General features: G+C 38.7%; 1 protein-coding gene across 1 annotated transcript in view; it reads right to left on the minus strand.

The window, feature by feature from the left end:
* mis18a (MIS18 kinetochore protein A) overlaps positions 1 to 16,465 on the minus strand; it is a 120,346-nt gene that overhangs the window by 57,335 nt on the left and 46,546 nt on the right. Inside the window, exon 2 of the mRNA XM_039775003.1 lies at positions 12,328 to 12,394. Coding sequence (XP_039630937.1) covers positions 12,328 to 12,394 — 67 coding nt within the window. The remainder of the gene's footprint in view (positions 1 to 12,327; positions 12,395 to 16,465) is intronic.

Below are 16,465 nucleotides of genomic sequence, written 5' to 3' on the forward strand. Positions count from 1 at the left end.
ATATGAATTTGAAAATCAGATGTTTTATATTAGTGTGACCATCACAATAAAAAAAGAAACACATTAAACAATACAAATGTAATTGCACGTGGTCTTTAAACAAAAAAAGTGCATTTAACTTAACCAAAAATGGCCACTGGTATATCTTAAAGTCCAAAAGTTTAAATAAAGCTTCAATACAAATAAAATAAAACAATAATGTATAGTTTATAAAAGATTCAGTTCATATATTCCTGATTGCAGTGCAGGAATGTGAGCATTTCGACATGCACTGGTGTGAGGCTGGCTCTCTTCTTTGAGACAATGTTCTCAGCTGCTGAGAAGACGCCCAAATGGAGTAGAGGTAGCAGTAATACACAAGAATGATTTTACAGACAGAGAAAGATGTTTTAATCATCACACTCTGAAGGAAAAGTGTTGTAGTTTATCACATCATCTACATACAGTCCCGATCAAAAGTTTAAGACCACTTGAAAAATGGCAAAAAATCATATTTTGCATGGTTGGATCTTAACAAGGTTCCAAGTAGAGCTTCAACATGCAACAAGAAGAAATGGGAGTGAGACAAAACATTTTTTGAGCATGCAATTTAATGAAAACAACGATTAAACTGAAACAGGCTGTTTTACAGCTGATCAAAAGTTTAGGACCACACCTCCAAAAAAACCTGTAAACCCCCCCAAAACAGAAATCAAACTTCCAAACATGAACTCAGTACTGAGTAGCTCCACTGTTATTGTTGATCACTTAAAAAATTTGTTGCGGCATGTTTGATGTAAGCGTTTCCATGAGGTGAGTGGGAACATTTCTCCAAGTGGTGAAAGACGGCCGCACGAAGGGCATCTACTGTCTGGAACTGTTGTCCATTTTTGTAAACTTCCCTTGCCATCCATCCCCAAAGGTTCTCATTTGGATTTAGATCAGGGGAACAAGCAAGATGGGCCAAAAGAGTGATATTATTCTCCTGGAAGAAGTCCCTTGTCCTGCGGGCACTGTGTACTGTAGCGTTGTCCTGTTGAAAAACCCAGTCGTTACCACACAGACAAGGGCCCTCAGTCATGAGGTCTTAAACTTTTGATCGGGACTGTATATAATTCACTAAGGCAAGACACCCATGGAAAGCAGGCCGGAAGGGGCGTGGATTCACTAAGCCGCTGACAAGTAAGACACCTATGGCGCACGCTGGGAGGAGCCACGCCCACCAACTCCAAGACCATTGGATACGATGACAACTCGCAGAGATACGCCCACCAACTCGGCCGCGACGACACAAAGAACGGCGTCATTTATATTCGTCTGTCATAGAGGCCTCATGTACCTCCGAGCCACCTTGACTGTTCATAGAGGCATGTTTCTCGTGGAGGTGAATCGCCATATGCAGCGTGTAAAACGGTTTGCGAGGGGTATCCCATGGGATCCTTAGAACAATCCTTTACAACTGAGGTTAAAACACAATGAAGTAAGCAGTCTTTAAAAACCGAGTTTTTGGTTACGACGCACGGCCGCGTGCACCATAGCAAACTGTTTTACACGCTACATACAGCAATTCGCATCCGCGACAAACATGCGTCTTCTTCACTCACGGACAATTATATGTTGCTCTCTCCAGAGTTCCATCTTTTCATTCACTTTCTGTTGTATCCTCAAACCCTCCCTTTTTAGACAACTGTGTCTTTCCAGAAGTGTTCAACCATCAATAAATAATTATGCGGCGTTTGTTATGCCGTGGGTTCACTATTGTGTTGTGTTTTGCTCTCTCCAGAGTTCCATCTTTTCATTCACTTACTGTTGTATTCTCACACCAACCCATTTTAGACAACTGTGTCTTTCCAGAAGTGTTTAGCATTCAATAAATAATTATGCATGAGATTGAGCGCGTGTCTACACGGCGCAGAGAGACGTGGGTAAGCCGTTGAACCCCATTCGGGCTGCAAACCGTGGAATTCCCACTAAGTGCAACTCATACGCTCTCACTGGTTGCGTCCCTACCCTTTGTGCACACCCCCCTCCCACCTCGCTACTGCCATGGTCGGGTGTCTTGGTGGATTATATTTAGAAAAGCAGCCAACGACTCAAGTGACAAGTTGGAAGTGGGCACATGAGCGGGCAGTGCATACTGAACGAGAATTCAGGAGACTAGCATGATGGAGGGAGCTGAATGGACATCCTTCTCCTCTCCTCCCGTTCCACACTCCGCACCGTGCACCCCCATCTGCCGTCTGGCAAGAGAAGGTGCGATTGCGGTCCGCCAGTTTTCAGTCACGGACAATTGTGTGTTGGTTCGTTCCGTGTATTGTTACAATGTTGCTTTTCTTGCTGATTTATTACATTACCGATTTTTCAAATGTAAATTTTCTCTCTGTGCTTAAAAATCATTAAAAACCGGCCTGATTATGCGGCGTAAGGTACACCGCGGGTTGGCTAGTGTACTATATTATGCCAAAATAAAAAAATAACGGACTAAAATATGTAACAAGCTAATTACTGATATTCTCCAAAACACAAGTTACATAACGTTAGTTAGAGATGGTTTACTATTCATATGAACTTAAATATTATACGAAAAAAGAAGAAAAAAAAAAAAAACTAGGACGGCTCAGCTGAATTCACTCATTTACTATAGCTCCAAATACGTTAGCAAACAAAACTGAAGTTATATTCACTTAACCCTTAAACTGCCGCAACTGGCTAGAGTCGGTTCCCAGTGCAATTTGGAAGTATGCCGAAGCCGAGTATATGTGGCGACATACATTTGGCCACATATATTCATTGAACTCTGCAACTGGCTAAAGTTATTTCGCAGTACAATATGCCAGCACGCCGGAGCGGAGTATATTTGGCGATGTATATTCATTGAATGCTGCAGCTGGCTGTAGTCGTGTCTCAGTGCAATATGCCAGCATGCAGGGGGCGAGTATATTCGTCGATGTACATTCATCTGGCTATATTTGCTTCACAGAGCAATTTTGCAGCACACCAGAGCTGATCAGTCAGTGCCGTACATTCGTTGAGCAGCCAGCTTATGAGCACTGCTGGCCCCAGCAGAACTGCAGCACCACTGTCTCTGGGATTCTGGCACTGCACTACACGAGTCTGCAATCATCAGCATTTACCTCTGTGTGTTTGCGTGCAGCCAGTTCAAGCACAGTTGGCTCAGTGATTTACTGAATTTCATCAATGGCTTCAGTTGCACCTTGAACATAATAGATTGTTGCAGTAGTTTTTTTTTTTTAATATTTTTTACAGTTCATTTGCAGTGTGTAAAATGATCAGTGTTGCAGTAATTGTGATGCTCTTTGCAAGAAAAAAAAATGTGTTCCATTAAAATTTCACATTTTCTTTGTGAATTGTGACGTTTACTTAAAAAGTACAGCTAAAAAGTATCTGGCGTCCAGGGGTGCATTAACCCCCAAGTATGTGTCGGTTTAAGGGTTAACTGTCATTGTCGAAACCGTGATATACACATTATAGTACAAAAGTCAATGTTGACACGTGACACTAACTTTACTCGCAAAAACTTAACTCTCAAGAGATGGCGGCATCACAGCTCCAGGATTCTTGCATTTCAGATGCTCATGCATCGCGGTGATGCTGCCATGAAAAGAAAGCTCTGCTTTGCATAATCTGCATTAACTTTTTTTTCTTTTTTGGTGACGTGCTTCTTAAAGTTTGTCTCAAATTTTTTCCATCTCCTTCCCCCTCCTCTATCTGACTCGCCATTGCAACCACATTTATTTTCCTCTACATTGTTCTTCTCCTCAGACGTTCTTCTTCATTAGTATGACTGTGTACAGTCTTGACAAACAATAACAAACAATACTGCCAGACCTTCATGTAGTGCACTGCAGTTACAAAAAGCAATGTGGCTCTTTGTGACTGGAGCCTCTATTGGAGAATCTGTATATGACGCGTCGACAATAAAAAATCCACGTCGATGATTTTTTGTAGTCAATGTCGTCGATTACGTCGACTAATTGTTGCAGCCCAATCCCATGGTGGCTTCAGGATTAATTTCCAACCATTTTTTTACAATAAGTGGATAATGTATCTGTAAATTAGGTAATTTAAGATAAGATAAAGCTGTTTTTTTAAATCTTACTTTTCTTATTCTAGAAGGACAAAACCACAGTAGTGTAAAATTTACTTTTAAAGGAATTAGTAGTATTTTCCCTATAGTTTTACATTTTCAACCTTTCTTTAATATTTTCCTATTAATTTGTATTTTTATATGGAGGAGTTCCCCTTTACTTGTATCCTAATAATGACAATTAATGGCAACTAAAGTGGAGTTCCAATTAAAAGCACAGGTTGGCTGGAACAAAAATTATGAGCACCAGTACTTAAGTTGAGTACCACTAGTTCAGATGAACTGGTGCATGCAATAGAGAAATAAGTAAAAAAAAATAGCTTGTGTTACAAAGTTACAGTAAGTGAACTCTTCAGGAGACAAACATGGCTAAAATAATTAACCAATCATTGAGACATTAGTCTCAATAGTGTAGGAAGCTGTATACTATGCAAAGAAAATCATCAAATTGAATTTAATCTGGTGCTGTTAGTGCAGTACAGTCAGAAGCAAGGCAGCATGTTGGAAGAAATTCTTCTTCCAGTATGATAGATAGATAGATAGATACTTTATTAATCCCAAGGGGATTTTATGAGTAAACCACTTTATTTAAACAATAAAACAAAAAAAAAAAAATTTGAAAGTAAATGGGAACTATGATTTCGTGTTTGTATATTGTGTACATACATAACACATAATTAGTTTTTGCCAACATAAAAAGGCAATCTGCAGTAGTGTTTGGTTTCCTAGCATAATCAGAGCAATTTACTGCACTCATATTCAATAAAGGCAGCTGGTTAGAATTAAACTATTTTTGTAGCTGTAACCAGTGACATTCCTTTAATGCATAGCAGGGTGTTGTCTTTTCACTCTCAAAACCACCGCAGAGCATATTGAAACTGCCATGAAGCACCTATCCAGTGTCACTGCATTTCACAGGGAAACCCCAACAGTGGAGCTAGCTGCTACATGGGGGAACCCAACCCTTAACCATGTGTCCTAACTTCATGGCACTAAATGGAAGACAACCTGTACCTCCTGGGGCAGAATGAATAAACCTGTCTGAAATTTGCACATTTGCTGTTCATATCCACTCAGCAGTGTAAAAATATTTAGATGGAACATAGGTAGCATTATGCTGGTGCTCAAAAAGTTTCAGATTTTGTTTTGGATATTGGAATTTCAGATTAAGGATGCTCAATCTGTATATTCTTAATGCTTATCAGTCTGGAAAGTGTTATAACAAAACAGCTAAAATATTTATGAATTTACCAGTTTATCAATCAGAACTTAATGTGGAATCCTTCAAAAACTTTCCTCAGAGGATCAAGAACACATCCTAAAAGTTTCAGATCAATCTTGCTAAAGGTAATGGTCACACAATACATACAAAATGTAAGTGAAATTGAATATCAGTGGCATTGCATAAAGCAAAAAGGAAAAAAAGATGTTGATGATATCATGTGACCAGCAGGGCAAGAAGGCCTATTTCAATTGATCTTGAAATTCCCTTTTCTTCTAATCCCACAATATAACATTTCCCATCTCTTTCAAAGTTGTCATTTGTATAATCATACTTTGTATATCAAAGTACAGTAATCCCTCCTCGATTGCGGGGGTTGCGTTCCAGAACCCCCCGCGATAGGTGAAAATCCGCAAAGTAGAAACCATATGTTTGTATGGTTATTTTTATATATTTTAAGCCCTTACAAACTGTCCCACACTGTTAACATTATTAGAGCCCTCTAGACATGAAATAACACCCTTTAGTCAAAAGTTTAAACTGTGCTCCATGACAAGACAGAGATGACAGTTCTTTCTCACAATTAAAAGAATGCAAACATATCTTCCTCTTCAAATAATGCGTGTCAGGAGCAGAGAATGTCAGAGAGAGAGAGAGAGAGAGCGAGAAAAAGCAAACAATCAAAACATCAATACGTGCTTTTGGGCTTTTAAGTATGCCGAAGCACCGCAATAAAGCGGCATTTTTTAGAGGAGCGTCCGTATCCTCTAGGCAATCAGCCTCTATGCAAACAGCCCCTCTGCTCACACCCTCTCCGTCAGGCAGAGAGAGTGAGAGAGACAGAGAAAAGCAAACAATCAAGCAACGCGCAGGAAGCATATCGTATATCATTGAGGAGCTTTATTTAATACGTAATACATGCTCTGATTGGGTAGCTTCTAAGCCATCCGCCAATAGATTCCCTTGTATGAAATCAACTGGGCAAACAAACTGAGGAAGCATGTACCATAAATTAAAAGACCCATTGTCTGTAGAAATCTGTGAACCAGCGAAAAATCTGTGATATATATCTATAGACATGCTTACATTTAAAAATTTAAAATCCGCGATGGAGTGAAGCCACGAAAGTCGAAGTGCGATATAGCAAGGGATCACTGTATAATTTATTTCTTCCTAATCATAGCATATATTAATTGGCCACATGAACTTGTGTTCTAAAGTGAAGGATAATTTAAACATTTATAAAAATAACTATACTCTTGCCTTTTATAATTGATGTAAAGGGTACAGGAACATTAATATGAAAAGCTTTACTAAATACATCAATTTTTCAAGCCAAAAATGTTAAAGAGTATTGATCTGTGTCATGAGATTACATAGCATATCAATGTTATTTTAATAAGGAAAAAAGCAAAACATTATAGAGACATTACAGAATTTTTTATGAAGACGGACTGTGCATTTTACTCTGTCATTCATCCTCCTCCGTGGTGATCTTTCACTCTCAGGTCATGGATTGACCTTGGAAAGTCATCACCAAGTGCCGTTATTGACTGTTGATGCCCAGATGTGAATTACTGTCTCTGTTCTTGTCATTATATATATATATATATATATATATATATATATATATATATACATATACATATATACACATATACACACTCACTAATAAAAGGCAAAGCCCTCACTCACTCACTCACTGACTGACTCATTATATATATATATATATATATTTATATATATATATATATATATATATATATAGAAAAGCCAAGCAAAATGACACCTTTTATTGGCTAACTAAAAGATTACAATATGCAAGCTTTCGAGGCAACTTCTTGGGGCAAGATGTTCTTGCCTGAAGAAGGGGCCTGAGTTGCCTCAAAGCTTGCATATTGTAATCTTTTAGTTAGCCAATAAAAGGTGTCATTTTGCTTGGCTTTTTCTACATTCATAATGGCTAACACGGTACAACAACCTAGTACTACTATATATATATATATATATATATATATATATATATATATATATATATATATATATATATATATATATATATATATATATATATATATATATATATATATATATATACCAGCAACACTCATGACAATGACAAAACAATTACATTGTCAATCATGTTACGTTATTATTAAAATGTTTCCTTTTCTTTTACTTCTCCGCTGCCAATCGCAGGTATTTTGCTATATATATATATATATATAATATAAATAGATAGATATGACAACAACACTCATATCAATGACAAAACAATTACATTAACAATCATCTTACGTTATTTTTAAAATGTTTGCTTTTCTTTTTCATAACTTCTTTAACACACTACTTCTCCGCTGCGAAGCTCGGGTATTCTGCTAGTATATATATATACTGCTCAAAAGAATTTGAGGAACACTTTTTAATCAGAGTATAGCAATGAAACTTATGGGATATTAATCTGGTCAGTTAAGTAGCAGAGGGCGTTGTTAATCAGTTTCAGCTGCTGTGGTGTTAATGAAATTAACAACAGATGCACTAGAGGGGCAACAATGAGATGACCCCCAAAACAGGAATGGTTTAACAGGTGGAGGCCACTGACATTTTTCCCTCCTCATCTTTTCTGACTGTTTCTTCACTAGTTTTGCATTTGGCTACAGTCAGTGTCACTACTGGTAGCATGAGGTGATACCTGGACCCTACAGAGGTTGCACAGGTAGTCCAACTTCTCCAGGATGGCACATCAATACGTGTCATTGTCAGAAGGTTTGCTGTGTCTCCCTGCACAGTCTCAAGGGCATGGAGGAGATTCTAGGAGACAAGCAGTTACTCTAGGAGAGCTGGAGAGGGCCCTAGAAGGTCCATAACCCATCAGCAGGACCAGTACCTGCTCCTTTGGGCAAGGCGGAACAGGATGAGCACTGCCAGAGCCCTACAAAATGACCTCCAGCAGGCCACTGGTGTGAATGTCTCTGACCAAACAACCAGAAAGACTTCATGAGGGTGACCCAAGGGCCCAATGTCCTCTAATGGGCCCTGAGCTCACTGCCCAGCAGCATGCAGCTTGATTGGCATTCGCCATAGAATACCAGAATTGGCAGATGCACCACTGGTGCCCTGTGCTTTTTACAGATGAGAGCAGGTTCACCCTGAGCACGTGACAGAAGTGAAAGGGTCTGGAGAAGCCATGGAGAACATTATGCTGCCTGTAACATCATTCAGCATGAGCAGTTTGGTGGTGGGTTAATGATTGTCTGGGGAGGCATATCCATGGAGGGTCACACAGACCGCTACAGGCTTGACAAAGGCACCTTGGCTGCCATTAGGTATCAGGATGAAATCCTTGGACCCATTGTCAGACCCTATGCTGGTACAGTGGCTCCTGGTGCACGACAATTCCTGGCCTCATGTGGTGAGAGTATGCAGGCAGTTCCTGGAGGATGAAGGAATTGATACCATTGACTGGCCACCACACTTTCCTGACCTAAATGCAATAGAACACCTCTGGGACATTATGTTTTGGTCCATCCAATGCCACCAGGTTGCACCTCAGACTGTCCAGGAGCTCAGTGATGCCCTGGTCCAGATCTGGGAGGAGATCCCCACAACACCATCTGTCATCTCATTAGAAGCATGCACCGATGTTGTCAGGCATGTATACAAGAACACAGGGGCCATACAAAGTGCTGCGTACAATTTTGAGTTGCTGCAATTCAATTTTGGCAAAATGGACTAGCCTGCCACATAATTTTTTCACTCTGATTTTTGGGGCGTCTTTGAATTCAGGGCTCTGTAGGTTGATCATTTTCGTTTCCATCAAACGATGTGACATCCTTTCGTTCCTAACACATTACCCAGTCTATATCAGTACAGATATCCAGGAGGATTTCTTTTTCCCATTGAGATCAGATGTGTTTTCAAAGTGTTCCTTTAATTTTTTTGAGCAGTTTATATATATATATATATATATATATATATATATATATATATATATATATATATATATAGTGGGTATGGAAAGTATTCAGACCCCCCTTCAATTTTTCACTCTTATATTGCAGCCATTTGCTAAAATCATTTAAATTATTTTTTTCCCTCATGAATGTACACACAGCACCCCATATTGACAGATAAAAAAAAAGAATTTTTGAAATTGTTGCAGATTTATTAAAAAAACTGAAATATCACATGGTCCTAAGTATTCAGACCCTTTGCTCAGTATTTAGTAGAAGCACCCTTTTGAGCTAATACAGCCATGACTCTTCTTGGGAAAGATGCAACAAGTTTTTCAAACCTGGATTTGGGGATCTTCTGCCATTCCTCCTTGCAGATCCTCTCCAGTTCTGTCAGGTTGGATGGTAAACGTTGGTGGACAGCCATTTTTAGGTCTCTCCAAGGTGCTCAATTGGGGTTAAGTCAGGGCTCTGGCTGGGCCATTCAAGAACAGTCACAGAGTTGTTGTAAAGCCACTCCTTCGTTATTTTAGCTGTGTGCTTAGGGTCATTGTCTTGTTGGAAGGTAAACCTTCGGCCCAGTCTAAGGTCCTTAGCACTCTGGAGAAGGTTTTTGTCCAGGATATCCCTGTACTTGGCCGCCTTCATTTTTCCCTTGATTGCAACCAGTCGTCCTGTCCCTGCAGCATGATGCTGCCACTGCCATGCTTCACTGTGGGGACTGTATTGGACAAGTGATGAGCAGTGCCTGGTTGTCTCCACACATACCGCTTAGAATTAAGGCCAAAAAGTTCTATCTTGGAGTTTGCTAAAAGACACCTGAAGGACTCTAAGATGGTGAGAAATAAGATTCTCTGGTCTGATGAGACAAAGATAGAAATTTCAAAAGGGTGCTTCTACTAAATACTGAGAAAAGGGTCTGAATACTTAGCACCATGTGATATTTCAGTTTTTCTTTTTTATTTAATCTGCAACAATTTCAAAAATTCTTATTTTTGTCTGTCAATATAGGGTGCTGTGTGTACATTATTGAGGAAAAAAATTAATTTAAATGATTTTAAAAAATGGCTGCAATATAACAAAGAGTGAAAAATTGAAGGGGGTCTGAATACTTTTCCTGGAAGACAAAGGGTCATAAAAACACAAACCAAAGAATATATCTAAGACAAATTCCTTTTCATTGCAAAAAGAAAACCCAAAATCTTACAAAATGGAGATAAATGCTCAAAATGGAAAAGAAGTAGTAGGATGGTAATGCCAAACAATGCCAAATGGCAAAATATAAGCAAACCAAACAATGTGAATCATATCAAAACTATCTTAACTCATTTAAGTCGTATACACGGTAACTTACTACAATAAAAAAACTGTCTTACCAAACACAGATTTCAACACACATATCTAATCCAACATACTAAATTACACTTCAAATACTACTGAAAAGGTATGACACTAGCTTGATTACTGCTTAACAATGGAATCCCTGAAGCCTAGGAAAGGCTGTATTATACAGTGTACTGTGAAGAGATAGAAGAGAGGGTTGAACTGATTTGTTTTATAAGACTTTATTTGTCTTTAACACTATCCCAGTGTCTGCGTGGGTTTCCTCCGGTTTCCTCCCACAGTCCAAAGACATGCAGGTTAGGTGCATTGGCGATCCTAAATTGTCCCTAGTGTGTGCGTGTGTGCTTGTGCACCCTGCCCGGGGTTTGTTTCCTGCCTTGCGCCCTGTGTTGGCTGGGATTGGCTCCAGCAGACCCCCGTGACCCTGTAGTTAGGATATAGTGGGTTGGATAATGGATGGATGGACTAGAATCCCTGAAGCCTACAAAAAAACTCTTAATCCCAGGCCACCTTAAATTCCTTCGCACCTCTCCATCATGGTCTTTTCTTCTGTAAATGTGTCCATCAGAATAAGCAGCAAGCAGCCTGCTATCCCCCTCTCCCACCCCCACCCCCCCCACTTTGACACAGAACACACATGGAATGCATGTGTTGAAAATAATGATATACTGTTTTATTTACCCTATACAATTCCAGGCACCTCACACGCAGATAAGGAGCCTTGAACTACGAGAACTTTTTGCCCGAGTTGAGCTCCATCGAGGGTGGAAGAATGGGATAGCAGGCTGCTTGCTGCATGTGTTGATCAACACATTTACAAAAGAAAAGATGCTGATGGAGAGGAGCGAAGGAATTTAAAGTGCCCGTGGATTAAGAGTTTTTTGTAGGCTTCAGGGATTATTGTCCATCCATCCATTATCCAACCCACTATATCCTCACTACAGGGTCACAGGGGTCTGCTGGAGCCAATCTCAGCCAACACAGGGCGCAAGGCAGGAAACAAACCCCGGGCAGGGTGCACAAGCACACACACTCACACACACACACACACACACACACACATCCCAAGCACACACTAGGTACAATTTAGGATCGCCAATAACCTGCATGTCTTTGGACTGTGGGAGGAAACCGGAGCACCCGGAGGAAACCCACGCAGAAACTGGGATAGTGTTCAAGACAAATGAAGTCTTATAAAACAAATCAGTTCAACCCTCTTTTCTATCTCTTCACAGTGCAATGTACAATACAGATTCTCCAATATGGTTTTTCTAACTTAGTGGAACATGGCATTTCTTTTCCACTTACTTTAAATGACTATTGTGGTACCATCCAGATGGCTCAATTTTTCCTCCACTTTGGTGTTACACAATTTAATGAAGAAAAGTGCATATACTTGTGACAGAGTCTAGCTTTTGGTGTTACTTTAAGAATAAGTATTTCAGGTACTAAATATTGCTATTTATGTCCCTCCTTTCTAAGTCCTATTTACTGGTCCCTGTTTACTATAATTTTTAGACAGAGCAACTTCTCTCCTCTAAAGGGTAGTTGCTTATGTTTACACTCAACAACGCATGCAAAATACAAAGCAGTAATAGTTGACAGCTCGTAAGTGTTCTGGATATTAAGGTTACACATTTTCTTCATAAGCTAGCTCATTCTTGGTTTTATACTTTTTCAAAGTATGCTGAAAATGGAAGAATGTAAATATTAATATTTACCAGCCATTTGTTTCAACTATGCCAGATATCAGCTTCTTTCCTTTAATGTGGACATTATGGTTGACACCTTGGAGAAAAAATATAAATGGTTATAAATCTACAAAAGTTACATAAATATTAGAAAACACAAAACATTAAACTGACATACACTTTTTTTAGCCTTTCTAAATGAATTATGTTCTTGGCAAAACCTGTGTTCTAAAAAATTAAATACAGGGGGTCCTTGGGTTACAAAATCTCGACATACAACATTTCGAGTTTACAATGCTCACTCCCATAAAAACTTTGAGACGTGATAAGAAATAAAGGTAAGGATTTTTTTTTTACACTCATTTTTTCCGTTCCTACAGTACAGTGTACAGTACAGTATATTTATCTCCTTTTTCTTTTTCTGTGGTTTAGTTGTGTTTTTATGTTCTAGATTATGATTTGGCAAATGTGTTAAGATAGGTAAGTGACTTAGGCTAGGGTGTGTTTCGACTTACATGAAAATTCGGGTTACATCACTGTTGTAGGAATGGAACTATGTCATAACCCGAGGACCCCCTGTACCGTAATTACTGATTTACCATAATACAGTCTTATTACCATTAACCATTTTAGTGGCATCCTTTACAGGGTCTACAACTCTGATGGCTAGTAGAATTTTCTATGCCGTGGAGTGCTGAGCCAGTAACATCACTTTGAAAGAGGCCCACTGAATCAAAAGAGGCAGGCTTAGTTGTAATCTTGACCCTTTGGAAGTAGTAGTGAAGGACAGAATGAAAACAAAACTGAGTGTTGTGTCTGATACACTATCATTAAGAATTCAAGGTAACAAACTATTCAGCTGAAGTGTGTCAAGAAATACTACTGGGGCTCCTTTATACCAATGGCAATACATATTTTTAAAACCTCACTGTGACTCATCAAATAAGGTGCCAAAGTGGTTCTTCAGATTGATACCATAGAATTAGGGATGTTTACTCACAGTGGCTTCAGGTCTTCATTCCAACCAGTTTCCCAATTAAAAGACAGACTTTGATAATAATGAAACTTGGTTTTTAACTGACTGTTGCAAATGTTAGATGTTTATTCTTCCTTTGGCATTTCTGCCTGCTGCACATCCACAGGTGCCCTTTGGGGTCAGTTGCAGGGACATCAGCTGGAGGCCCCCGTTCACTGATGTTTAGCTCCCTACTCAAGTATATTTCCTGGTGGAGAGACAATGGTGCATTAGGGATGTCTCCCCACCACCCCATGCATCTGAATTTGCAGTGCTTTATACCCCCAAATGTTGTACTTCCTCTATTGAATCAGTCACTATCTAGCTTTCTATGCGTCTTCTCCCAGCTACTCTACAATTTTCTGTAGGTTTGACCCAGTCATGCCAGCACGGTGGACCAGTTAAACTACTGCAACAACTGCTAACAAAGCCTGATCTCTGTGGAGTACACCTCGGCCTTTCTGCCAGCATCTTGGCATTCCAATGACAGCCCTGTGTACTTGAGATGTTTTCCATGGGCTGTCATCATGCCCTCTTCCCAGGGGATGTTAAATTTTATAATTAGTAGCAGAGGTGTCAGAATACCAATATCATTGAAATTTTACAATATTCAATACCATGGCAAAAACAGAAATCCCATTTGAAGGCTTTTTAATAAAGTAGGAAACTCACTGTGCTTTTATTTTCCAGATATGTCCCTCCTTTTTCACATTTGTCCCTACTTTAAAGTTTCTTGTCATTTTAACATAAATCCCTTATTTCAGAACTACTGTTGTTAAACAGTCTTTGTTTTGATTTTTTCAAGTTTCCTTATGTGAGTGATCACATTTTGTTATTGCGTATACCTGTGTACACGGCTATCAGTGCTTGTACTCAAAACAAATTGTAACTGAGGCAGCTATTATGCAGGAATTAAACATTGCTAAAATGTACTTATAGGTTTTAATAATTGTAATCTTTAATTGCACTACAGCATTTTTGTCGCTTTTAAAATATAAATTTAATATATTTATGCAGGTGTTTTATCTCATCGCTGTACCAGCTAGACATTCATAAATCTTGGTGTAATTATAAAATATGGATTGCCATTTTAATTATGCAGTACTTCTTTCTTAAAAAAAACTCATATTATACGTCATGCACAAACAACATAGAACAAATCATTTAATAAGCTGCAAATCTTTCAACTGTTCATAAGTTATTTATCAAGAAGATACAAAGCTAAACATGTTTACAAGTAAAATAGACACATTTTGCTAACAAGCCTATTGTTTACTAAGCAGCAATTTCAAATTCTTCATTGTTTCATTTTTTCAGTGGAATAATTAAACTGCTGTAATTAACACAAGCTCACCAATGTTCTGCCCAGAATTTTTTTCCAGCCGGGTGGCATGAAAAAGTACCCGGGTGGGTGGGAATATTTGGTGGTTAGTTAATTATTATTAATTATTTTCCAATGCTCAATATGACTTACTTTTTTAATGTTTGACACTTGTGCCAGAATATTTTTTATTAAATTTAAGAAGTATCCAATTCAGGATCCTGCAACCCTAACAAAAATTTGAAATAACAATTGTTATGACATAAACCAAGAGGCACAAGTATTGTCACTGTCGGGACGAAAAGTGAAAACAATTAAAAAAATTAAGAAATATTTTTCAAAGCCAACTTGCATATGCAGGTGTCTTCAGTTAAATATTTATTTTTGTTTTCTTCCTAAAAAAGGTACAACCCATTTCTTTACAATGTTCCAACAGCTTTTCAAACAACGTTGTATGTGGCAACTCGTTTTTTGCCAACCAATAGAGATCTTAAAGCTCCCACAAAGGCATCTCTCTGTAAGTTATTTAACACAGATGCAGATCTTTCAATTTGACCGATTCCAGTTTGCTCTAGTACACGCTTTCCTAAAAGGTCAGCAGAAGACTCAATGTGCATTTTACTTTTTTCATGATCCAGCAAGCTTTCTTTTCGAATTTTTGTGCATGGCACATTTACCCAAGGTAACTCCCTCCTTTGGGGATGTTTATTTGAATATTTCATGCACAATGAGCACCACATACCATGTTCTTTGACCATTAGCCAATCAAAATCTTTAAACCATTGTTTTTTTATGCCGGATAAGCGGTGCTTAGATTTATCAATTGGCAGTGTGTGTGCTGTAGAGATTTCCCCTGATGGACCAGCCTCTGCAATGACTTGTCTGAAATTGCCACATGAGGAGTTGACGCTGCACCTTCATTAGTTTGTGGCGTCTCTTTTCTGAAATAACTGAGCAGTGTTGTTTTCTGAACACCTTTTTTTTGCTCATGTTGGTAAAATGTTTGGAAAAAATTTAAAGTACCTATGAATAAGACTTTTGAGCGGGAAAGTGAGAGCCTGTTGGATATTCAATGTACACTTGCACTACGGCAGGGCAAGATATGAACAAAAAAAGGAATGGCAGATGGGACACTTTAACAAAACTACGGAAGCGTATTAGGACCACGGTGAAGAAAAAAAAACTGTATGTTGAAAATAAAGTCGACATGTTGACTTTATTCTCGCCGTTTATGTCGAGATTAAAGTCGACATTTCCACTTTATTCTCATAGTTTATTTTGTCATTAAAGTAGAATGTCATAAACTAAACTTCATCTTCAAATCAATGTTTAATTTACTAGATTTTCTCAAACCCCGTCATAAGGTAGTGTAGTGCATTAAATGCTTTGTGTTAAATGTTCCCTGACCGAGTTGTTAATCACTACAAGATTCTTAACCGGACTTTCTATTGCATTGAGGAGAAACTGGGAGGGATCGCTGCACAGAATACATTAACTTCATGATATTCCTGCTCTCTGAACATTTACAATGCTAAGATACATACTTGATATCATTTTCATGATGAAATGCATTAAAGCATGTATTAAACAGGCATGGTAGTGTGGCGGTCGTGCTGCTCCCTCGCAGTAAGGGGTCCCCAGGTGTACGTTCAGTGTAGAGAACTTTATGGCATGTGTGACGAGTCTCCATAAAACTGGATTTATGAATGGGAATCGCACAGGTTTAACTTAAATATTGTGTAAATGTTGGATTCGTGATCTGGTGGTTGGAGACATGAACACAGAATTCAATGGATGTTCTACTGAGCGGGCTTTCTTTATTGCATGCGTGC

The sequence above is a fragment of the Polypterus senegalus genome, chromosome 13 (assembly GCF_016835505.1).
Source record: "Polypterus senegalus isolate Bchr_013 chromosome 13, ASM1683550v1, whole genome shotgun sequence".
NCBI classification, from domain to species: Eukaryota; Metazoa; Chordata; class Cladistia; order Polypteriformes; family Polypteridae; genus Polypterus; species Polypterus senegalus.